At 33.9% G+C, this 27615-nt stretch overlaps 1 protein-coding gene across 2 annotated transcripts in view; it reads left to right on the top strand.

The window, feature by feature from the left end:
• Positions 1-27615, top strand: part of LOC114326777 (valacyclovir hydrolase) — a 129036-nt gene that overhangs the window by 23817 nt on the left and 77604 nt on the right. The window contains exon 1 of one of the 2 annotated variants that reach the window (XM_028275208.2): positions 6128-6418. The exons of the other annotated variant lie outside the window; for it this stretch is intronic. Within the exon in view, the coding sequence (XP_028131009.1) occupies positions 6236-6418 (183 nt within the window). The 5' untranslated portion in view covers positions 6128-6235. Of the gene's footprint in view, positions 1-6127; positions 6419-27615 lie in introns of those variants that run through there. 2 annotated transcript variants of the gene reach the window in all.

Here is a 27615-nt window from a genome sequence, read left to right as displayed (position 1 = left end):
TTGACCCCAGAATCTGTGGTATAATTTATGACCAATCTTTTCGGGACACCCTGTATTTTGTGTCATTTTGGAACTACTAAAATTTTTTATTTCATTAGTAGTTCCAAAATGACACAAAATCTAGGCATCGGTTAAAAAATTTATTTGAAGAAAGTGTATTTTTTGTTCTTCTTAATGGCGGTACAGGCTCGTTTTTTTAATATTGTATTTAATTACAGAGTAATTTCCACATATTAATATATTTTTCAAATTGGGCTTTGTACCGCCATTCTTTATTATATTACGAATACGTGTGCCAAATATCTCGAAAAAATATTTAAAATTACAGCCGCAATCTTGGAACGCGTTTTCGCTACCTGTTGATCGCTACTGTTTCCTCTTAATAATTATTACAATTTATGAATTAACATATTATGTAATAGTCAGTTGTTTGTTGTTTGTTTGTTTATTTTATTATTTGTCTGTCATAATGAATATAATATAATGTCAGACCAATCAAATACACTGCTGAAAATGATCAAATCTTACTAAGAGTCATATCAGTTTTTTTAGGAACCAGCTGTACATAACGCCTTCAGTCATAGTCGTCGCAGATGTTTACATAATTATATGAAACTTCGTAAAAAGTCGTGTTAATAGATTGATATCTTTACCATTTATAAAAAACACTTATTATTTAGGTACAGTAAAACCTCCGTTAACCGAAACCCTTTTAACCGAAACATCGCCTAACCGAAATGGCTGACAGTTACAAAAAGTTCGTCAATAAAAAGTGAATTTAAAAAAAGCAATAAAATTAAGGAAAATGAACATGTTTAGAGTGTTTCTTTTTAAAGAAATCTGCTATTTTCTTCTGTGTTTTTTTTTATAAAGATGTTTTGCAGCTATATCTCTCCAATACCATGCAATTTGATATAAGAAGAATACAAAAACAATGATATTTTTAACCGAAATTCTTGTTATCCGAAACGGCCTTCCCCCCAATTATTTCGGTTAACGGAGGTTTCACTGTACATGAAATATTGATTAATACTGACAACTAACATTTTTATAAAAATAACTTTTTACATGAAATTTGATTAATACCTACTGACAACAAACTAATATATTACATGATAGTAGCTCCCTAGGGGAGCAAAGTATGCTAAATGTGCAGTCACTCGAGCGTTATGGGGACCTATTGGGTTGTGAAGAGTAGGTCCCAAAACCAAAAAAAGTTAAGTAAAGTTTTCCATTTTAGTGGGCGCTTGTCATTTTTTAATTTAATTTTCCATTTCCAACAATCGTTTTTTCCGATTATAGCGCCATCTATCCATAATTCGAAAAAATAATGTGTGTGTACTTTGTACGCACGTAAGAAGTTATACTTCTATTATATGATTTAAACGAAATATACTTTTTATTTATATTTTGTTTAAATATTAAACTAATTTATACTTACTACTTCTCAAACATTTTTATTAGAACAGTGCCAAAAATTAAAATAATAAAAGAATAAAACACACACAAACACATTAAACAAGCCACAAATGATGTCTGAACATTAATTGTCGAAAATTTTTTTAACTAAATACGTATTTTCTGGAAATACAATTATATAATAAATATACTTACAATCATAAAATGTATTAAAAAAACAAAAAAGAAAGTTTCTATTGGGACTCGAACCAGTGCTGATAAGAGAGGTTGGTATTGGAATTCATTCGCCTTCTCCGCTTAGCCACGGACACTATGTGTCATTATTTACGAAGATCGACTAACTAAACGGATTAAACTTGTGATATTTTGATATTTTGAAAATTGATCAAATTATTTTAATTTTGAATTGAAATGATTTAGAATTGAAAAAATACAACAAAACATAGAGTAAAAAAACAATATATTAGGTGAATATTGATAGAAATTTTGATGGTAATCAAATTATATAAATAAAAGTATTACATACTATGTATTTTGGCAGATCAAATAGGTAGGTTTATACCCATGATACATTAACAATTATTACGTACCTGTTGCTTTTAAAAACTATTTAAAAGTCACTACAATATTATAAACTTTTTTGTTTCTGTCCTCACAACCATAAAACTAATATATTATACATTTGTTTACCTTTACCTTTACCTCCAAACCACAGCTGCCATATCGGATAATTTTTGACATGTCATTTGAACATCCAATCAGAACAAAGTTATAATGCGCATGCGCCGGGCTGATAGGTTTTAACATATAAAAAAATCATCCTCTATCGCCGGTAAAGAAGTATAACTTCAAAAATGTTTCGAAAAAAGTTACTTATTTTTACGTAACGAATTCAAATCTGCAATAAAAAATGGGGACTCCTATTTAAGATTTTAAAGTAACCCCCCACCCCACCTCCGCGGGGGAGTGCTATTCGATAGATTTTTCAAAAATATTGAATAAGTGTATTTAACAGTTTTTCGATCTGATGTTCATTTCGCAAAATATCGCGGGATTCGTATTTAAAATATTAAATTTACCCCCCAAACCTCTCCATGGGAAGTCGTGTTTGGTATCATTCCATAGATTTTTAAAAAATATTGAGCACATATTTCCTTACACTCGGCTTAAATCGTCAGATTTTTGAAATATACACTCTTTTGCAATTTGCATGCACTTAAATTACCTTATCTTAGTCTGACAATTTCGAGTTTTTTTAAGTATAGATTTTTTTTCGGGCCCCCCTTAACGAACTCCCCTGTGGTAAGAGCCAATATATGGTAGAGGTACATCTGCAGGGTATTAGGTTTCTCCCCATATGATAATTTGACGCGCTAGAGTAAATGCAAAAATCCCCGCTTGGGCTCCCCTACCATGAACCATGACTGTTTACGAAGTTTCATAATATAATTATGTAAAGATCTGTGACGATTATGACTGAAGATGTTAATGTACACTTCGCGTCATAAAAAACTGGTATAATTCTTAATATCGAGCATTCTGTCAGTCAGCCACATTTATTTAAACATGCATCCTAAAAAATTCTCCTATTAATTTTGTAATTTTCCATTATCTCAATTAAATACCCATACATTGATTCGTGTTTTATTATAATTTATGAAAATATTTCAATTTAAAAATAATGATAGATAATAAATCTAGACATGACTTTAAATTATTATGTTTAATTCCAAATCAAGAGATGTGACTGGATTCTCGTAAAGTGTAGGCACAAAACTGTATTGACTTGTTTAAAGATCCTTCAACATTTTGGACAGTAAACCTCAACTGACTCTCTGGTTATTAAATTTATTAGATACGGTTTTTTGTTGTTAGTGATAAAAATAATACCTATCTAAAAACTTTAAACATTTTCGAACGTTATTTTTTTTATTTAGATTTAGTGCAATTCCGTTATGTTTATGTGTGATGGCAACAACGAAGTGATTCACGAACCATTGTGTTCAATTTGAACACAGGTTTACATTGGGAAAAAAAGTGTACCAGTTTTTTTATGACGGGAAGTGTACCTACCTACCTATATTATAGAAAATATTATATAAAATTATTAAAATTTTGATGTATTTTTGGTGAGATTGTATGTTTTAAGTACCTACATCCATAAACTTATAATAATCCATTCGTACCGCGTATGCGTAGGCGTAGAAGCCAGGATCTGCAATCGGCACATTGTCGGTTCGGTTATAAATCCTTGGGGCTGTGTGGACATGCAAGTCACCGGACAGGTCTACCTTTTGCTTTTCAGGTGTACCTGTCAGGTGTATACCCCATTCCACGAATATACGACCCTCTTGGATTACAGCGACAACGAATATTTTACTGTACAAAATATGAAGAACGAAAGTAAATTGCAAATTATGTTGTTTTTTATTGGAGTAATTATTAGAGCAAAATACTTTCGTACTTCTTAAAGGGGTGATACACACGCGAGTAAGTACGCGAACTTATGGCTCGCGACCTTTTTCGCGCGTGTATCACCGCAAGTACGCGTACTTTAAGTCCGCCGAGTAAGTACGCCGTCGATCCAACAAGTTTGAAATCTTACTCGTAACCCGTACGTGTATCACTGCCACGAGCCACGAGCCTCGAGCCATCATGTTATTGCGTTTAAAGTTACACTTATATTTTCACTAATTAAGCAAATTGTCTAGAAATAATTCAATCGTTTATTATTGAAAGGAAACAAATTACATTTTATAAGTTTTGAGAAAACCGTAAAACACTATTTTAAGCTATACTAAATTATTTTGACTATTTGTTTTTGAGTAAACCTAATTATTTATAGGCTGTTTTATCCTCCTGTAGAAAATATTACCATCTTATCTATGATATTTTGTTTGTTTATGCCTACCTTATATTAAATTAAAATAGATCAAAAGCAAGTGCTATACTTCACATCATGATTTTGACAGCTTACTACACTTATAAAAAATCAAATTATTCTTCTATTTAACAAAACCTGATCAAAAAAATAATCAAACTCTACTAAAAAACATAAGATTTCAGCAAAATTAGGTACACAGAAAATAAAAATTTTAACCACGAGGACAGTTTCTAAATTTTTTGCTACCGACGGCGACCGCGATCTTTAAAACCGCGTACTTTAAGTCTGCCGTGTATCACCGACGGCGAGCCGAGTAAGTCCGCGATCTTTAAACCCGCGTACTTAAAGATTGCGTGTGTATCACGCGCTTTATGTTGCACACTAAAATATTCGTTGTCGCGATAATCCAAAACAGTCGTATATTCGTGGAATACACTATATGTTACTGAGTGGCCGGCCTAAGGTGGTAAGATATTCCATTCCGTTTCCATGTTTAACGTTTTGACATTATCCTATCCTGGACACCTGGACACTCTAATATATTTGGTAACACCAAGGCTGACATACCTACTGGCCAAAATAGGAAGAGATCTGAATGTACCAATGGAAGTACACCTGGATTCCCAGGGTGTCCTGTCAGTCATTAGAGGAAAAATTACAAAAGAATACAAAGAAAAATGGAAATCTTTATTAGTTCAGAGGAAGACTTCGCAATACAAAACAATTCAAGACTTCTCTCCCACAAAACTTTGGTTTTCAAATTTTCCATATAGAAACAGAAGACACACTATATACCACCATCATTAGAATGCGCACAGACCATTGTTTAACAAAACAACATTTGTATTCTGTATAAAATGAATATAAAAGATAATCCTTCTTGTGAATGTGGTCGTCTCTTTCAATTAACAAAATAAGCTTACAAATTGCAAGTCTCAACTGTTTATATGTATTTGTGTTGTGTATGTTGGTATTTCATTCAAATTTTAATCATACTTTACCTGACCCAATTAAACTCATATATCACGCCTCACCAAAAGCTTTTTACAAGTTAATATAGTCAGAGATTTTGATATGGCTTAAGCGCTGGTTTCGTCGAAAGCGGCACCGACAAACTGCGACCGTAGCACTGCGATGAATTACGTCAGATTACGATGAAAAATGCAAGGTTCTTCACTGCGGCAATGGAATGTGCAAACTCAGCAAGCGGTGGCTTCCAACGCATCCTTGAAAACCACCGCTATTATTTTGCATGGTACAGTTTTTTATGACGTCATTCATCGCTGTGTTACAGGTGGTTACAGTCGCAGCTTGTCGCCACCGCTTTAGAGCCAGACTACAAGAGGAGTAATTCAAATTTCCTGCGCCGTAAAGCTTGTTTGTAATTGGTCCAACCTCAGGCAAGTTTACTCCACTGTTATCAAATTTTGACACTAATGAAATTTATAAAATTTTGACACAATTGGCATTTCATAGGTTAAGTTCTATCAGCGATTTTTGTATTTTCTACGTTATTCCTTTAATTTTTAGTCTGTTTTTATATAAAAAAAACAGTTGTTTTTATAACTCTTTAGCGAGGTATAATATAATATTTATGGATTACCGTCAAAAGCCGATATGATCAACCAAAAAAGAAGATGTATATTATGGTGATATTTCTAGTGACTTTCTTGGGTATGAATCTGTCTTTTTAGTTTACTCCTCTTGGTTTAAAAACAAAGATTAGTAACTGGTAATCGCCTGGCAGCGAAACCAAAAACCCCAAAAAAGAAGAAGATCGTTTTGACAGATCTAACCTCAATATCTACACATACTCCAAATCACACAACACTTTTTTCTATGCACATACTTCATACTTGTTTAGGTTTTGGATTGTATTTCAAAATTTAAACTTTATTTCACGAATAACGAAAAAAAGGGATGTGATGTATCATGTGTTGCAATGCAAATATTAGAGAAGCGCTTTTATTAGAGTTACTTGAAGACGATATTGATTTAAACGTAGTAGGTGCAGCTGTAGAAATCTTAGCTCAGTCAGTTGATATTGATGCAATGGACATGGACACACCAGATGACTTCCATAACCATGTTAGACTGTCCAAAGGAAGATTTCAGGTACTTATCTTGGTCATTTTTAGCCAACCTGTAACTTGCCTAAAACTTCTGTGAATAATAATTCTATAATTGGAGGGGATTCTGCAGAAAGGATCCAACCCACATTTTGTTAAAACTGAGATATTAGCCAAAAACTTAAGGATAAAATTTAGAATTCTCTATTAAAAATAATTATGGTTTAAGAGTAGAATCGGTACAATATTAACAATTCTAATGTTAAACCATAATTATTTTTAAAAAGAATTTTAAATTTTATCCTAAAGTTTTTGACTAATATCTCAGTTTTAACAAAGTGTGCGTTGGATCCTTTTTACAGAATACTGTCCAATTATCAATAAAAAAAGATAGCAAAAACCTAATAAAATAATTCCTTCTTTAGAATTTACTCAACATTTTAAATAGGGCTTTTCATCGATTGTCATTTGTTTTTCGAGCTTCTATCATTCGATACATCAGTATCAGATTGCACCAACTCAAAATTTTTCAATATTGAGATGAGTATGAGGAAATGGTTAAAATATGTTTATTTATCAGTTTCAAATGACACCATCTCAGAATTCCAACACCATCGTAAAAATTTTGACTTGTCAACATGCAGAATCGAATATTTTGTTTACAACATCGTAGTTTCATACCGCATCACTTTAAGTTAGTGCATAATGAAACTTGACCGGTAGAACTGTTGTCAGCTACTAACTCAAAATGGTATGTGAAAGCTGCTTGCACCGACCGTTATTAAATTAAATGTTCGGAAAAATTTAGTGATACAGAAAGAGAAGAACTGTTAAATAACTACTGGGGTCTTGGTGATGTAAATAGGCAGCGAGATTTTATAGTTAACAATGTAATGCCGGTTAAGCCAAAATATCAATATAAGAAAGAAGGGAGTCATAGAAGCGAAAATAGAGCTTATTACTTTGAGACGAAAAATGAAAAAATTAGAGTATGTAAAGTTTTCTTTATGAACACTTTGAACATTTCGAATAGAATAATAATGTAAAAGCAGGCACAGCAATTAAAAAAAAACGACTGGGCGACCAAGGGTGCAGGATGATGAAAAGAAAAAGAATTCGTGCAGTCCCACATCAAATATTTTTCAGGAATTGACTCTCATTATTGCGGAGCAAGAAAAAACAAATCTCCAAACTTACCCACCATGTACAGACGGTACCAAGAAAAATGTGGAGGAGAACTGAAAATTCCCGTAAAACTCCATTATTACACCAAGATTTTCAACAGGGAATTTAATATTGCCTTTTTTCAGCCAAAAAGACCAGTGTTGTAAAAAGTATTACAACAACTTAAGCAGGATGCACATATCAGAGAAAAAAATCAGATTTAGAGAAGGAGTTGGATATCAAGGATTCAAAGGAATATGACAGTACTGTAGTTTGTTGCTTTCATCTCTAAGTTGTATTATTACTACCAAATGGAGATCGGAGTGATTTTCTTTTTACATGAGACGCCTATCATGTTACAACTTCACTATATTTGATATTTCTCACAAACATGACTATAGTTTTTTGTGGCACGAACGTATCGCAATCAGAGGTGTTAATGAAATAATTATGTGTCTTTGACAGTATCTAAAGAACCATGGACCTCAATATGAACACATATTTTATTCCGATAATTGCCTGGGCCAATACAAAAACAAGTTCATTGCTTGGTTGTTTTTATATTGCTGTCAAAACTTAGAAATAAAAAGCATAACCCACAAATGCTTAGTAGTTGGGCATACTCAAAATGAGGGTGCTGCGATTCATGTCCTCATAGAAAAAGAAAAAAAAGATAAGTACATAAAAGTAAACCCGCTCTATATTTTATCGCAAATGCTACCGATAATAATTAGACTGGCTAAAAAAACTTCCGATAAAAATATCGGAAAGGAAATGAAAGGCAGAATTTACAAAACAGTCATCAGACCAATAATGCCATGCCATACGCGGCAGAAACATGACCCGACACAGAGAGGACAAAAAGATTGCTCGAAACAGCGGAGATGAAAGCCCTTTGAAAAATCGATGGTAAAACTCTATGGGACAGAGCTGCAAGTACAGATATAGGACGGCGATGCAAGGTGGATAACATTTAATAACTGGGTAAGAAACAGAAGAATAGAATGTAATGACCACATAAGCCGAATGACAACAAATAGGGTAGTCAGGACAGCGAGAGATGGTTCCCCAATAGGAAGATGATCAATGGGAAGACCACGAAAACGATGGAACGACAACTTACTAGAGGCACATGGAAAAAACAGACAGAGTCATGTCTATACAAAAAGAAGAAGAAAAAGAGAAGAAGAAAACTGGACGGCCTGGTACGCTACATAAGAAATTGCCGAAGTGTATGAAGTAAACATTTACAAAAAATTGGGAAATTTTTTATTATAAATGAAGCCGGAGACAAAATAAAATGGATCGAAATACAATGTTTAGGCAATACGTAAAGTATCCTTAACAATAGTAACCTATACTTATTGTACGGTTATAGAGTATATTCCCATAGGTAAGCTGGTTAAGAGTAGATAACGATTTTTCATATGTAATTTAAAGTATTATCTGCATAAATGGCACAAAGAATATTTGCTACGAGAGGTATATGGTTCAAAATGCATACAGTATCACGACTAATAAGTTATGTTCACATACATGTAGAGTACTTACAGTTTTATTCCTTGATGACGTGTCACATCAGAGCTCTGATTGAATTCCATAATCCATTTGGTTCATTTGTAAGGCACTCACTAATACGCTAAATAAATCATCGTCGATAATACTGAGCAGATTGAATTATCTGAGCGGTATAAAACGATAGCAAAAAAAGCCGGTAAAATGCGGCCTTTTTACGAATAGCGGGAGCGTCGATAGATTAGAGATGATTCTCGTTAGGAAGCTTTTGACGATCTGCCCCGGCGAGGGGTTCAAATGCGAGTCTCAACAATAACCTGGAGTTTCCAGAAAGGTTACATAAATACTACTTGAATTTTAAGTAATCAGTAGTACAGGGGCGTAACTAATTATTTTAGTGAGCCGTGTATAATATATTTATTGTACATATTGCCGGGGGCGACAGGCGAGAGAGATGGCCTATATCACCTCGAAGAGAGGGGATTGGCAAAGATGTGCACAACGATAAGAAATGTTTGAAGAAATTAGAGTTTATATACACAAGGGGTAACAACGATAAAATGGAGGAAAACGATAAGTTTTCCCCCTAGGGATAGATTTTAATCTTCCAGGGGAATCACAGCGATTTTCGTAATACCACGAAGAAAATCACCGTGAGTAGTGTGAATCTTGACAGTACGAACTAGACCATCCTTACCAGGCAATACATCTATTACCCTGGCAGTTGGCCATAAGAGTGGAGGAGTACCATCCTCCTTCAACAGAACCAAATCCCCGATCTTGACAGGGTCAGTAGGGTCGGTCCATTTATTTCTTTGCTGCAGGAGGCAAAGATAGTCTTTTTTCCACAATTTCCAAAATTGCTGTTGAATTTTACTAATACGCTGAAAAAGATTCAACCTATTTTCAGGTATCTCTGAAACACTTGGTTCAGGGGGCGCGGTTAAACTTCTTTGAACTAAGAAGTGAGCTGGAGATAGGAAAGCGAAGTCATTGGCGTCAGACGACATCCTAGTGATGGGTCTCGAATTTAGAATAGCCTCGATTTGGCATAATACTGTGTTAAACACTTCAAAGGTGAAGTGGGAATTTCCTATAATTCGATAGAGGTGATACTTCACACTCTTTATTCCTACCTCATGGAGGCCGAATTGATGGGGGTTGCGGGGAACACCCATCTTGAAAGTTATGGAGTTTTGAGTACAGAATTCCTTAATCTGTTCCGAATTATTTTGATTTAAGAAAAAATCATAGAATTCGTGCATTTCATTTTTTGCCCCATGGAAATTTGTGGCATTGTCGCTCCAAATAATACTGGGCGTGGATCTTCTGGCAATAAACCTTTTCAGAGTAAGAATATAGGCTTCTGCGCTTAATCCTGTGACGAGTTCGATATGAACACATTTAGTGCTCATGCAAATGAAATAGGCTACGTATGCTTTGTAAAGCGGTGCCTTCCTCAAATGTGAGGACTTAATTAAGAAGAACCCCCCATAGTCCACTGAGACGACTTGGAAGGGTCTAGTGGGGAGTACACGATCGGGATGCATATCTGCCATCTGTTGAACAGAATTGGGTGTCATGAATCGGAAACAGTTTACACACTTACGAATTAAGCGTTTAATCTGTCTTAATCCGTCAATTGGCCAGTACTTCATTTTGACATACGAAAGTACTGTTTGCGCGCCTGAATGTAATAACTTATGATGAGCTTGAGTCAAGATTAGTTCTACAACTCGACATTTAGAAGGAAGTAGAATGGGGTGTTTTTGATTATACGATATGGGGGCGTGTCGGAGACGTCCTCCCACACGAATCAGCCCATCATTATGTTGTAGGAAGGGGTTGAGTTTACGAATGGCTTTATTGGTCACGAGTTTAGCATTTTTCAATTCAAGAATCTCTTTTTTAAAGTAGATACTTTGGATATACCTGATGATCGCGTGATCAGCGATCTCCATTTCGGGTGGCGTCAATATATCCGTATCTCGTGGAGAGTTATTTATTTTCTTTTTAATATTACTGATGAATCTAAAAAGATAAGCGACAATTCTTTGAATTTTACGAAAAGAAGAAGATTTAGCGAATAGATTTTCAAAGGTGTCGTTGAGTTCGTGATTTGTTGCTATGTTTGAGACAACTAACTTCCTTAATTCAGGAAGATCATCCTGAAAATGAGGAATTTGATGAAGAGAAAAATCGATGGGATTGTCTCTAATAAAGCTAGGTCCGCATAACCAGTCTTCGGTGGTCTGGGGATTATCAAAGACATTTATCCCTCTGGAAGCGGGGTCAGCGATGTTTTCGTGACTTCTGACGAAATGGAAATCACAAGGAAAAGTTTCCAACAAGGAATTGACCTTTTGAATTCTGTTTTGTACAAAAATGTTCCAAATGTGTTTTTTAGAAAGTATCCAAGACAAGGCAATTGTAGAGTCAGCAAAGAGATGAGATGAAGATATACTCAAATTTTTCTTGAAGATGTGAAAAAGTCTATGAGCCAGAGTGACTCCCAACACTATTCCACAAAGTTCCAATTTGGGGATGGTGAGTTTATTTTTTAGCGGAGAAATTTTGTTTTTAGAAGCGATAAGCCGCGACGATACAGAAAAGTCTGAGTATGTCGCTTTGAGATACACACAAGTGCTGTATATTTTTTCCGATGCGTCGGTGAAAATAATTAATTGAACATCAACAACTTTCTTTTGTAAAAGTAAGCATCGAGGTACCTTGACCTCTTCTATAGTTTTGAATGTCGATAAGAGGTTTTGCCAATTTTTCATAATGATGGGTGAGTCAATGGGTTGATCCCAGTCCAATTTCTGGGACCATATTTCCTGTATCAAGAGCTTAGCGTTCACAAGGACAGGGGATAACCATCCTAGCGGGTCATACAAAGTAGCAATGTAGGAGAGAATAGTACGTTTAGTAACAACATTAGCCAATTTGAAGATAGGAGTTTTAAACGAAAAGTGGTCGCGTTCTGAATCCCAGAATATGCCTAAGACTTTATCAGATCCCGTGAAGTTAAGACTGACTTCAGAGACGGGATTTAAATTGTGTTGAGACAGAAATTCTGAAGAACTGCAGTTCCACTTGTGGAGGAGGAAACCATGGGTTTCTAGCAAAGAAGTTAATTGTTCGAAAAGACAACTTAATTCATGAAGACTGTCAGCACCGCTGATCAGGTCATCCATATAGATAGATTCTTGCAGAACACTAGTAGCAAGTTCGTGGGTATGTTTGTTGTTGTCAGCGATGTGCTTGATAACTCTTTGAGCGATAAATGGGCTACTTGGGAGCCCGAAGGGTAATCTTTGAAATTGATAGCACCGTAAAGGCTGCTGAATATTGTCCCTAAAGAGAAAATTTAACAGAAATGTTTCAGTGGGACAAATGGCGATTTGTAGGAACATAGCCTTGATGTCGCCTACTAGTGCGAATTTAAACTGACGAAACTTAGCGAGAATGTCAAAAAGTTCATGTTGGACGACATAACCTTTGTCTATGACGTCACTGAGGGAGATTCCCGTAGACGATTTATTGTTTGGATCGAAAACTATACGAGTGGAAGTAGTAGAGTTGGATTTGAAAACGGGAAAGTGAGGGAGAAAGTAATTAGGTTTACCTGAGTCATTTAGCATTTTTAACGGCACTTGAATTATTTGTCCGTTATTGAGATATTCCGATATAATGTCCTGATATTTTTCCAATAAATCAGGGTTGAGTTGAAAACGTTTCTCGAGACTGAGAAAACGTCTTTTTGCCGAGAGAAACGAATTTCCCATGTCTATATCTTCGATAGGGAGTTTGAGATTGAGTGTGGACTCATATCGTCCATTGGGGAGAACATTAACATGTTTTACAAAATTAATTTCAGCGGGGTGATCATTAATGAGATCGGTGTTCTGAGGAGCGGCTTCTTCCAGCTCCCAGAATTTTTGTAAATGATCGGATAGTTCCTCGTTGGACACTACCGGCTCATTTACGGCGGAAGGAGTGTTATGAGAACAACAAGTAACGAGAGAGTTTGAATAAAATTCCAAAGCCTTTTTAGTATTTTTCGACTTAAGAGCAAAGTCTGGAACTGACCCTGATATCGTGTACCCGAGTAGAGTGCGTTGAAGAACGGGAAGACCTTTTCCCAAACGAATTATTTCAGGTTGAATGATATCGTTATACAGGTCTGCACCGAGCAGGATACCAATTGGGGATGTTACATGGAACATCGGATCACCTAATGGTATCTCTGAGGGTATGTTTAGTTTGCTCGCTAAAATAGAAATTTGAGGAAGCGGATTTGTTATCTTTGGGAGTACAGAGCACGAGATGTCAAAAGGAACGTCGTTAGCGACAGCGAAAATTGTTGTATCTACAATAGATTGAGACGAGGATGAGGTGGAGTTAATTCCGTTGACCCGTAATTTTCCATCTCTAGTGGTGAGTGACAGTTCCTTTACGAGGTCAGCACTAATAAATGAAACCTGTGAGGCCGAGTCTAAAAGTGCCTTTGCGAAGACCCTCTTGCCGCTAGGAGCGACAAGATAGACCTGGAGTGTGCTTAGTAACACCAAATGATTATCAAGCGAGGCTGCAGATAGAGCCATTGAATGTGGAGTCGAATTTTGAAGATTAACTTCCGTTTCAGGAGCTCTAACATGTGAGGGCCCCTGTTGTGAATTACCCTGTATATGGGAGTTATTTGAGATAGCGGTTTTATTATGATTATTTGAGTTGTGTTGGCCAACAGCCGCGGAAGGGTTACTATGACCCGTTTTGTCGAAATGGAGCAACGTGTGATGACGAAATTTACAAACTATGCAAGAGAATTTGGATTTACACTGATCGAGCATGTGAGACCCAAGACAATTAATACAAAATTTATTTTGTTTGACAAAACTAAAACGTTCTTTAGAATTCAACTGCTTGAACTGAGGACAAGAGTAGATCGAGTGAGAGTCGTTGCAATAGGAACATTTCTTAGGACCTAAGCGAGGCGAAAGGTTACTGGTAGAAGTGTCTGAGGCTAGGTGTAAAGAGTGTCTGGAAGTAGTAGTCGATTTTGGTTTTGATTGAGATTGAATATTCTCAAGATGAACAACGCGTGTCTCGATTTCCCCTAGAAAATGGACAAAATCAGGGGTAGCTTGGCTACCACCGGATTGGAACTCAAGAGCCCTAATGGTAGGTGCGTCGAGTTTCTGAGTAGCGATATGTATGAGAAGTAAATGCAAGAGATCTGAAGGGGGCCTATTCAAGTTCAATAGGGCCTTGAAATTATTTGACATGACCGTATGAAAATTTCTTAATTGTGAGTGATTTGCGTTTCCAGAAATAGGAGGCGCATCAAGAATTTGAGAGATGAGAGTTTTGATAAGCGATTTAGAGTTGGCGTACCTTTGTGTCAGGTTATCCCGGGCTATTTTGTAATTGTCACCTGTGAGTGGGATATGCTCGAGAAGCGTCAAAGGCTCGGAAGTTAGAAAACTTTTGAGGTAAATGAGTTTTTCCAGATCACTTAATGTAGTATCAGATCCTATTATTGTATCAAAGGTCTCAATGAATGAATTGTATTCAGTAACTAAGCCACTAAATGGTTTTAACTGAATACGAGGGAGGTTTACTGTTCGTTGCCTAGCCATAGACTGTGAGGTTAGAGAAGAATTAGGGTCAAATTGGAGGGAGGGGGTAGCAGTCACATTAGAACTTTCAATGACCTCTAACCTTTCTTCCAATAGAGAAATTGTATCCAAATATTTATCAAAAACCACAGAGGAATCAGTAGAGGGGGTAGGTTCCTCGGGGATCGTCTCCAGCACATTTTGAGCATCGCGGAAAAGTCCGTAAGAATGTTTGAGTTGTGAAATTATTTCACGAATTTTATATTTGTTTAGAGAATTAAGAGTTGTGGGAACCGAATCAGCCAACTTGGTTATATCAAGTTTTGCGGTGAGCCTCTGTCGGTTATATTTTGATCGGTCAGCCATGTTGCGAGAATGTGAGATTAGATAGATTATTTGCAAATGTCTAAACCTATAAATCGATGCGAAAATGAGAGAATATGTACAATATATTATATATTACACGTTTAATAGTGTGAGATTGGCTTAATAGTATCACCCTGTATGAGCGCAGATTAGTATATGAAATGCAAAACTATAAAATTTCAAAATATATGCAATTTTCCAAAATGGGTATTTTTCAGCAAGTGTGAGACACCCTTAACAAGTATTTAAATTAATTAAATTGAAGGAAAAAACAATTATTTATTTTCTATAGTTTTCTAGAAGTGTAAAATGAGCTTAAGCGAAGCTAAATGTAGCAAAAACTTACAATTTATGCAAGAAAACAAAATTATTTTTAATAATTTTTGTAACCTGTGAACCAGGCTTAATCGGATTCAAAATTATAAATTTAATTTAAATCAAAAGGTTGAACAAACAATGTTAAAATTATAACACCCGTACTATCAGCCAAGAAATGAGTACACTTTTTGTATACTATAAACAGAAAAATATATTTACGAAAATAAAATAATGTAATATATGCAAATATTTTTTCATACAAACAAAACGACTCCTTTATTTGAACAAAGCAAGTAGTTTCTGAAATTGCACGTGTAGACCGGGCTTAACAACCTACCAGCTATTGTAGAGACGTGCTGGGTTAAATACTGAGAATTTGAGTGCAGAAAGAGAGGAATATTTTATTTTTGTGCCGGGGCGGCGTGGCTTGGAAATTTCCAAATGCAACAGAAAGACACTATAAATGAAAAACCGTTATTCTCAGAATAGAGATTATCAAAATATGCAAATACGAAGGACCTTGAGGATTTAATTAATAAATAATTAATATGATCCGGCTCGAAGGACCAGAAATGTTTAGGCAATACGTAAAGTATCCTTAACAATAGTAACCTATACTTATTGTACGGTTATAGAGTATATTCCCATAGGTAAGCTGGTTAAGAGTAGATAACGATTTTTCATATGTAATTTAAAGTATTATCTGCATAAATGGCACAAAGAATATTTGCTACGAGAGGTATATGGTTCAAAATGCATACAGTATCACGACTAATAAGTTATGTTCACATACATGTAGAGTACTTACAGTTTTATTCCTTGATGACGTGTCACATCAGAGCTCTGATTGAATTCCATAATCCATTTGGTTCATTTGTAAGGCACTCACTAATACGCTAAATAAATCATCGTCGATAATACTGAGCAGATTGAATTATCTGAGCGGTATAAAACGATAGCAAAAAAAGCCGGTAAAATGCGGCCTTTTTACGAATAGCGGGAGCGTCGATAGATTAGAGATGATTCTCGTTAGGAAGCTTTTGACGATCTGCCCCGGCGAGGGGTTCAAATGCGAGTCTCAACAATAACCTGGAGTTTCCAGAAAGGTTACATAAATACTACTTGAATTTTAAGTAATCAGTAGTACAGGGGCGTAACTAATTATTTTAGTGAGCCGTGTATAATATATTTATTGTACATACAAATTCTAAGAGTTGAGAAAGACCAGCCACACAAAATAAGATAGTTATAGTAATAAGACAATTCAAAATTATTTTGATTTTATTATATTTTTTCATAACAAGGAAACAATAATGATTTTATAAGAAAAATAAAATAAATAATTTTAATTGAGTTCCATACAAATACCCTATACAAAATGCACTAACTGTTAAAATAATCATGTGTCGACAGTTCCATAGTGCACCAACTCGAAAAAAAATCTGAATTCTTTAAAAAAAAATTAATCAAAAATTATCATCTAAAAGAACCATAAAGTGAACATCTAATTCCAAAATTTTGTTCTATTTGAAAAACAAATGGACCATTTACAACATATTAAAAATATTTGCTCCCAGAGAAAATACATTAAAGTTGATTTGTGAAGAACTATGTTTTTTGAGTTGGTGCACTCTGATACTGATGTATCGATATGTTTTATAATCTGTGTATAATATTAATATAAACCACGACACACTAAACACCGGAAACTGACTGTAACATAGATGTTAATTATTGCAAATACAAATTAATAATACGAGTTTAAACTCGTGTGTAATCTGTAAAAATTGTATTTGTATTTACCGAAAGTAATGAATTTGTTAAATATTTCCTGTATGTTATGAATTTCCAAGAAAAACATAAATACAGGGTGTCCAGAAACTCTACCGACAAATGAAGACAGGAGATTTTTTAGATAATTTTAAGATAATTTAACCCAATTCACCTAGTCCAAAAATGCTTCCTAAGGGAGCTAGAGCTCTTTGAAGATGGCGTCATGTAATTAGATTTTCTTAAATAACTCCAGAACGCGTCTATTTAGAAAAACGAAAATTGGTATGCATATTTACTTTCCAGAAATGAATCCATTACATCTATTGTGAATTTCTAGTACCGGTCATAGGCGTTCATTTTGGGTAGGGCAACGGTTATTTTATCGCATAACTTTTTTGTCTTTAACTTTTAAGCATTTTTGTCACTGGATTATTAAATTGTGAGGTATTCTAGTACTAAAAGGTACTCTTGCTTTAAGTCGGTAGGACACACCGTTTTCTAGAAAAATGGATTTGAAAATTTTTCGTTTTGGGAATTTGAAAAAAATGAAAAAAAATTTTCAAAAAAAAACGATGTATTTTACTAACTTAAAGCAAGAGTAACTTTTAGTACTCGAATACCTCATAATTTAATAATCTAGTGTCAAAAATGCTTAAAAATTAAGGACAAAAAAGTTACGCTATAAAATAACTGTTGACCTACCCAAAACGGACGCCTATGACTGGTACTAGAAATTCGCAATTAATGAAATCGATTTATCTCTGGAATATAAATAAATGTACCAGTTTTCGTCTTTCTAAAAAGGTTTTTTTGGAAATTTTTTTTGAAATTTAAAGAACGAAAAATTTTCAAATCGATTTTTCTAGAAAACGGTGTGTCCTACCGGCTTAAAACAAGAGTACCTTTTAGCACTAGAATACCTCACAATTTAATAATGCAGTGTCAAAAATGCTTAAAAGTTAAAGACAAAGAAGTTATGCGATAAAATAATCCTTGCCCTGCCCAAAACGGACGCCTATGATCGGTACTAAAAATTCGCAAAGGATGGAATAGATTTATCTCTGGAAGATAAATACGCGCACCAATTTTTGTTTTTCTAAATAGAAGCGTTCTGGAGGTATTTAAGATAAACTCATTACAAGACGCCATCTTCAAAGAGCTCTAGCTCCCTTAGGAAGCATTTTCGGACTAAGTGAATAGGATTAAATTGTCTTGGAATTATTTGAAGAATCTTCTGTCTTCGCTTGTCGGTAGAGTTTCTGGACACCCTGTATAATGCATAATACACCTAAAGCTGTCAATATGATATTAAATAAAAATACTAACGAATTAACACAAATATCACATCACAATCTATGTAAACAGAATGTAAATAAAGCGAACTGCTTCGCGTGTTACGCCTTGCGCAAAACTGACCAGTTTTTGATGGGCTATCGAGCATACCAGTGTTAGTGTATCGTGATATACACGGATTATACGACATATGACAGAATCTCAAAACAAGTGACTGTGAATGAAAAGCCCTATAGAGGAATGGTGAATAGGTAGAGTTTAAAAGAAGTTTTTGTTTACAGTATGCTGTCAACAGTTCTATCGCTGCTGGAGACTGATTCAATTTGGCAAAGAGCACAAGTCACCAAATATTTGTGAATATATAGTGATGGAATATATTGTACATACAGTATATACTCTTTTTCTCATGAGCATCTTTCAGTGCGTCACAGTTTTTCGATTTCTTTCTAACGCATTAAATTGTATGTGACAGAAAAAAAGGCACGTCAGTGATTACAGACATTTATAACATTTATTCTAGTTGTCGATAGATGGCGCTATAATCGAAAAAAAAATTAATTACGAATTATATAATATACTACGAATATAATCTGTACAATTTATAAGACTATACAAATCCAAGAAAATACCATTTTATAAATACAATTTCCAGATTGCAAATCAAATGTGACAACTGTCAGATTTAACTAAAATGTCATGTTAGAATAAATGTTATAAATGTGTATTATCACGGACTTACCCTTTTTTCTATCATTTGTGACGCACTGAAAAATGCTCATGAAAAGGACCATACTAACGCATACACTTTTCAGTCCATGTCATTTAAGTAAAAATCGCTAATTATCACCAACAAATAGAGACGCTTATATAGAAGAATTCTCCTCTGTAACTTTTCAGCATAGCATTTTTGTTCAACACAGTGTTAAAACTCCCCTCACCACCGTGACCACATCCCTTGTCAGCAAACTATTACATCTTCTCAAATATAGAGGAGTGGACCAACTTTAGATATTGTCTTATTAAATGCCACGTGGTCATGTGCATACATTACTTAGCCTTAGATTTTTTCATTCTATAAAATTACAGATAAAATCCTACTTCTCTACTCCTACTAATTTTTTTTGTAGAAAATACATACATGCATACATAATCGAAAACCTCTTATTGGGACCGTGCAAGTTCGGCAAAGCGACCTCTATTTCTACGCTCTGTACTTTTATTCGCACTTTTAATTATATTGGCCAATTATATTAGTTCTGGTTGCTGGATAATTGTCAAGGCCACAGTCCAAAAAAATAATAAGAAGAAAAAATAAGATGCAGGTTATGTTAGGCAAACGTAAACAATTGTATGTAGTAAATAAAATTAGTTATTAAAATGCAGTACTGCAAGCAAAATACAATTAATTAAATTTACCTTTATATAATAATTGCATATCATATCAATATTGTGGAGCAATATATAATTTTTCTGCTTCAATGACAGAAGGTATGAAATATACGTCAATTTGACAATTTCAATTGACAATATGAATTATTTAAGATAGTTGCAATATTTCTCCGCGACTCGCGCACGGTCGTTTCTCGTTTCCCTTCCAAGTACTTGCACACCGCGAATACCCGTAGGTGTTGAGGTTTGTAAAAGATAAAATATTTATATTTTTATTTTTAATAACTGAATCTTCTTAGAACTGCATAAACAATATTGTGATTCAAAAGTATAACAAAAGGTTAGGTTTTTTGTTGTGTTGGAACAAACCCATTTTTAATTCAAAGTTATAAAATATTATTTACATGCAATAAAAAAAATACTTTTAATATTGAAGTTTTCGTAGACATTTCTAATTTTTAAAATTATAAATTTTAACGACTTAATTTATTAAGAATAAATATTTTGTGAAAAAACAATTTGCAAATCAGTGGCATCGAAATTTTATTAAGCCTGGATGCATAAGTTAAATCGCTCCATTTGTACTCCTTTCCCACTTTCCCTCAATCCTTTGTGCAATCGCTCTCTACAAGAGTATTTTGAAATAACAAATAACATTGACATTGACTGCGTTCACCAGATGCATGTTCACAACTGTTTGTGCTTTGATTCTTAAACTTGTTGACAGCGAGCTGAACGGTTGGTTGTTTAGGTTAAAATTTGCTTGTTTGGTTTGAAAGTAACCTAAAATAAATTTTCTCAATAGATAAGCTTTTGAAATTATTTTTTTTTATTAAAAGAAAAAAGATAATGGATTTAATAGATAATAACGTAGCTGAAGTTTTCAGTAGCCGTTAATTTATATATAAAACCATTATAAATATATTCTATAATAATAATATATACAATTTAAATTCCCGCCATATTTTTTCAATAGTCAACACATTTGCAAAATTCAGCATAAATATTTTTGCTTGCAAAAATGGCGATCGCTTTCCAAACATGTCAATCACAAACTGATTGCCAATGTTTGGATCGACCAATTTCTCTCATTTAAACTCTTCTTCTATGAGAGTATATATTCATTGTTGACGTAGCAGCAAGTAACAATACAAAATTAACCTGTACAATTGTCCGTAATGCAAATACTAGAGGTGATTTTGTCAGGAATATTTTCTAAATGTGTTTCTTTTGTTTCACTAAGTTATTTTGTTTCATTTTCGGTTTTTGGTACATCCACTTCGAAATTTGTAAAATAACAATAAAATTAGAATGTTGTTAAGGTCACTATTGTTTGCCTAATAATAAATCAAATGTTTTTATTAGATATTGAATTCAAAAATTTATATAAAATAAAATATTTCGGAAACATTTCTTTAGTTAAATATTTTTGATTAAACTAAGTACATTGAAAAATTGACTTAGGCCCGGTCTTTTCACCTCCGAATAAATATTTATTAGGAAGTTTATCCGGAAGATTACATGTAAATCTGTCAAATAAACCTCCGAATAACTTTTATTCGGAAGTGAAAAGACCGGGCCTTAGGAGAGAGAGAATTATACTTTATTGATACTATCTACCAAAAGGCCATCGACTGAAGTCTTTCAGCCAATTTTCACAATTAATATACATTATGGTGCAAATGGAAGGAATAAATTCCTTATTTCGTAAACCGGCGACTTTAAAGAAAAATCCCGAAACAGGTCAATTTTTATTTTTAAATTATGATATTTTGGTATGTATGTCATACTAGTGACATCATCCATCTGGGCGTGATGATGTTATCGATGATTATTTTAAATGGGAATAGGGGTCGTGTGATAGCTCATTTAAAATGTCATTTAATTCTCTATTTAGCAATATAAACATTTACATAATTATTTGTACAGGGTGCCAAAAAAATGTTTTTAATTAAATTATTTGACAAAAAAAAAGAAGAATGTATGTAAATTATTTAATCAAAATGCATTTTATGTTGTCTGAAAACAGTAAAAAATATTTTACAAATAAACATTGCTTTTCGATTAAATTCAATGTTCAAGTCAGCTCCCGCCAGCCACCTGCCTCTTGGAGGAAGTCTGAACTTTTATTTTAAGCCAAAAGTATTGTTTATTTGTGATATAAATATTTTTTTCCAACTTCTGACAGCAGTAGAATGTATTTTGAATTAAATAAAATACATAAATTCTTCTGTTTTTGTCAAATAATTTAATTTTATAAACTTTTTTTGGACACCCTTTATAAATAATTATGTAAATGGTTATATTTCTGAATAGAGAATTAAATAACCTTTCAAATGAGTTGGCGCACGACCCCTATTCTCATTTAAAAAAAAATCATCGACTACGTCATTACGCCCAGATGAATGAGTCACTAGTATGATTTATATGCCAAAATATCATAATTTTTTTTTTTTTGTAAGGGTCATTCCATTTCAAATCACTCAATTTTGGAGAAAAAAAAATTTTGGACCTCCGATTTGTCTGAAAATTGGTATATAGCTTCTGCGGGACGTAAAAATAAGATATTTAAGGTCAAAAAATCTTCTTCTTCTTTTTTTTCTCAAAATGTTATTTTATGCGATTTTACAGTGATTTGGTGTTTATTTATAAAAATTTGCATTTTCTATCGTAAAGTATCAATGGAAAACATATTTTAATAGAAGGGACTCAAAAATGTCATTATATGGCATTTTAACAAGTTACTTTGATTCAAAACAAGCTTTTGATCAAATTTTATAGTGTAGAAAACGTTAAAATGCCGTTTTTTACATTTTTCTCCATTCCCAAAATCCATTATAATCGATTTGGCTGAAAATTTGCCCACAGATATACAAAACATAGGACTTTAAATGGTGAGAAGAATTTGAATTATATCACAATACCAAAAAAGTTACATGCAATATTATAGTCAAAAATATAGGCGTCTACTGTAAGTACAATTAACTCGAAAATATCGACCTCACGACAAAAATTGTTAAAAATAAATTGTAATAATTGTAAAAACGATTTATTTGGAACAATTTCAGTTCCTACCATTTTTGTCGAAAAGTTAAAAATGGCGGAGATATTGAGCAAAACAGGTTCTCCTTTAAAATCAAGATGGCGGCTAACGTAACGGAGGAATTCATTCGTGATTTTAAATTTAGGCTACTATTGACTCCCCTAAAGATCAGAAAAATAAAATTTTGGGCAGCTCGGCATTCAAGGTCAAATGCTATCCCGACTGGACTAATATACTTTTGAGTCTGATATTACTGCATGTAACTTTGTAACTTTTTTTTGTAATATAATTCAAATCCTTCTAACCACTTAAATTCCTATCTTTTGGCTATCTGTGGACAAATTTTCAGCCAAATCGATGATGATGTATTTTGGGAATGGAGGAAAATGTATTGATGTATTTTAACGTTTTTTACACTATAAAATTTGATCAAAAACTTGTTTTGATTCAAAATAACTTGTTATAATGCCATATATCGACATTTTTGAGTCCTTTCTATTAAAATACTATGTTTTTCATTGATACTTTGCGACAGAAAATGCGAATTTGTTTAAATAAACACCAAATCACTGTAAAATCGCATAAAATAACATTTTGAGAAAAAAAAGAAGATTTTTGACCTTAAATATCTTATTTTTACGTCATGCAGAAGCTATATACCAATTTTCAGACAAATCGGACATCCAAAATTTTTTGCCTGAGTGATTTGACATGGAATGTACCGTAAGCATTTATTAAGAATCAGAATTACATATTCTATGAGTTAATTTGATAACAAGTACAATAACTTATATCAATGTAGTATTGTACACTAAAATGGCGTTATGAGGTACATCACCCAGTGGTTTCACCTCAGTTTCAGCGAAGATCTATGGGCCATAATCTTCGCAATCTTCTGTTGTTTAGTGGCTGCAGTAATGGTAATATTAATTGGTTGGGGTGGCCTTCCAATTTCTCGTGGTGTCTGTTGGCTCTTTCTTGAATTACTGTGCTGACTAACGGGATATTTAGGTCTGTATGAAGGGTTTGGTTAGAAATGTACCACGGGGCATTTGCGATAGTGCGTAGAATTTTTGATTGAGTTCTTTGGATAATTTTTGTGTTTGATTTACTGGCACAACTCCATAGTTCTATACCGTACGTCCATATAGGTTTGATGACTGTTTTATAAATCAGCAGTTTGTTCTCAATTGAGAGTCGAGATTTTCTACCTATAAGCCAATTAATTTCTTTCACTCTCAACTCAATTTGTTTCTTCTTCTTTAAAATGTGTTGTTTCCAGCTATTAATTACATTTGATATGCGATGGCATTGTTGCACTGTAGAATGACCTTGTCGGAATCCAAATTGGTATTCTGGGATCCAGTTTTGGAATTCTAGGTCGCTCATAATTCTTTTAAGTAACAGCTTTTCAAGAAGTTTTGACATTATTGGCAGTAGACTTATTGGGCGGTATGATGAAACATCCGTTAAAGCTTTACCAGGTTTCGGTATCATAATTACTTGGGCAATTTTTAGTGATATAGGCCAATAATTAAGTCTTAAGATTGCATTTAATATGTACAATAACTTCATTATACCTTTTTTAGGAAGTTGTTTTAGCATTGTTGCTGTTATTAGATCAGTGCCTGGTGCCTTCTTTTCATTCAAATGATTAATTTCATCTTTGATCTCCTTCGGTGTAATTAAAGTTAGTCGCTCTCGTTGATTAATTGGTAAGGCTAGTTCCTGCTCTACTTCTTGTACTTGGTCATTGTCGTGTGGCTTGAAGACTTCAGTTAGATGTTCAGCAAATAAATCAGCTTTTTCTTTGTTGCTTTTTGCCCATGGTCCTGGTGGTATTGAGTTTTTCCGAATTGGAGGTGAAGTATTTATTGGTTTATTTTAGTTTTTGATTGGTTTCCAGATAGAGTTATCTTGACGCTAAAGGTTTCATACATAGTTTTCAAATGAGTTGTTTCTCATCTGTTCTAGAGCTGTTTTTAATTTTCTAGTTTTGTTATTATAAATTGTCCTGTCGTCTGGTCTGTGATTTCTTTGCCAAATTGATCTGGCTTTTCGTTTTTCTGCTACTAGTCTTTTTATTTCAAGAGGAATGTTGGTTGAAAATTTTTTTTGTCCAGGTTGAGGGGTAGACTGTTTGGCAGCATTTTGAAGTAAGTTGATTAGATTACTAGTTTCTGTTTCTATTTGTTTGGGAGTTTGCAATTTCACTAGTAGATTTACTTCCTGTTCTATGATTAGCCGGTATGTGTCCCAATTTGTTTTGAAGCTATGCAGTCGAGGTGTTGGTTTTTTGATTATCACCGTTGTGCTAATTGTGGCAATTATGGGACTATGATCTGATGATAAATCAAAACTTGGTACTACATCTGTATATGATTGAGATATTCCGTTTGTAATAAAGAAATCCAATAGGTCTGGTGTTTTCTTTGGATCGGTTGGCCAATATGTCGGTGATCCCGTCGATAGGAATGAGTAGCTTTTATCCTGGATAACTTTTGCTAGCTCTCTGCCTTTAGTGGTTGTTAGGCGTGAACCCCATAGCGTATGTTTACAGTTGTAATCTCCACCTGCTATAAATTTTGGCCCTAGAGTTTCGAAAAAGGGTAGAAGATCTTCTTTTGTAAGTCTATGCCTGGGCGGACAATAAATTGCTGTGACAGTTATATCATATGGAAGAGTTTGTATTTTTATCGATGTTGCTTGAATGTGATTTGTTTCGTATTTTAGCATTTCATAATGTTTTATAGTTTCTCTTATCAATATGGCTGAACCTCCGTGGGCTGTACCATCTGGGTGATTTGTGTAATATAATTTATACTTAGGTATCTTGAAGTAGGTTCTGTCTGTAAAATGGGTTTCACTTACTAGTAGTATGTCTATGAAATTTTGTTCCAGAAATAGTTTTATATCTTCTTTATGATTAGGAAGACCATTGGCATTCCATTGGGCAATTCTTATGAACTTAGACATTGTTAGTTTACTTTATTTACTATCATGGAACTCATGTTGAGCACCATACTGTTTTGTTGCATTAGCTGGTTAAATAAATTTTTAAGCTCTTCTGGAAATTTGGTAAGTATACTCGCTGTATCTTCGTTATTGTTCTGATTATTTGCTGCAGCTTGAGCGTAGCTTTCATACTGATTCTGAATCCTGGGTTGTGTATGTATTTGATTTATTGCTGGATTTAATACGTTTCCTCTGTTATGATACCTGTTATTAATATTATAAATTTTTTGGTAATGTTCACATCCTTTATAATTTGCGGGGTAATCCCCACCACATAATGCACATTTTGCTGGAGTTTATCTAGTCTTCTTACAAGTTGTGGTATTGTGGGCTCCTCCGCATTTGACGCATACAAATGGTTTATTGCAATATGACTTGGAGTGACCGTATGATTGGCATCTCATGCATTGTATTATGCGATTTTTGGTTGTTCGAAGAGGTTTAATTTCAATAACTCTATTCTGTAGCCCCCTTAAGTTATAAATATCTTTGTTATTTGCTGCCCGTTCGAGATCCACGAAGAACAAATTAAGTGGCTCTTTAGTAATTCTGTGCTGTGCATTTATTATATTTCGAACTTTATGACCCAGTTTTAGGAGTTCGTTTTTTATGTCCTCGGTGTTAGTAGAGTGGTGAAGGTATTTTATTACAACTCTATAGGCTCGATCCTGTTTTAACTGCTATGTGTGGTAATAAATGTTATGTTCATTAAAATATCTAACCATTTTTCTATATGTATCTGGCGTGCCACAACTTTTACGACATTGTTAGTTAAACTTTTTTATGATATTCTTCCCTTTCTGCTACATCCTTAATTTTTTGTACCATTTTTTGATAGTCTTGTACACCGTGTATGAAAATTGGTGGAGGGTTTGCTGTGTTGTTCTCCTTGGGAGGGATTACTTCATTTTCTAGCGCTTCAAATCTATTTTCTGTTATAATAATATTTGTACTGTTTGAATTGTCTGTTGTTTTTCTGATTTTTCTTCTTTTTGTGCTTCTAATTTCTTGCCAATCGTTGCTGCTAGCTGGTTCGTTGTTCTCTTCCTCTTCCTCACTGGTGGATGGTAATCGTTGTAATTGATAATTTGAAGCAGAACTATGATATGTGATCGGCACTAGTGGAATTTGTGTCTGTGGTAGTGGAGGGTACAAGTTAGGTAGCATTGGTTTAGTTGGAGTTGGTTGCGACATCGATATTAGATATGGCTTGGTTTGTACATTCATGGCTAGTTGCCCTTGTGTATTGACTTGTTGATACATTTGTGGGTTGCTTATTGAATTATTACTAAACTCTGTATTTATCCCGGATGGAAACATATTTTGAAAAATATATTTATCATCATTTGCGTACCTGTGTATTAGTTTTCCTGGACTGGGCTTGTCACAGTCCCGAACAGGGTGTTTTTTGCTGTACTAAATTACTTCGATATGTCGCTACAAGAATGGACTGAACAAATTTTATCTACGTTAAATAATCTGTGGTTAAATCACAAAATTCGAAGAGAAACTTTGAATTATGTATTTAAACTTTGACAGTTATTTTGACAATTTTAATATCTTAATTTAAAAATAAAAATCGACCTGTTTCGGGATTTTTCCTTAAAGTCGCCGGTTTACGAAATAACGAATTTATTCCTTTCATTTACACCATACTGTATATACTGGGTGAACCAAAAGTCAGTTAACCGTTTTGTATATTAATAAAAGCAAAAATAACCGAAGTAAAAAAAACGTTTATTGTCT

This window comes from Diabrotica virgifera, chromosome 7 (assembly GCF_917563875.1).
Source record: "Diabrotica virgifera virgifera chromosome 7, PGI_DIABVI_V3a".
NCBI lineage: Eukaryota > Metazoa > Arthropoda > Insecta > Coleoptera > Chrysomelidae > Diabrotica > Diabrotica virgifera.
The sequence above is the reverse complement of the archived record's forward strand: the minus strand, read 5'-3'. Positions and strand labels throughout refer to the sequence as shown.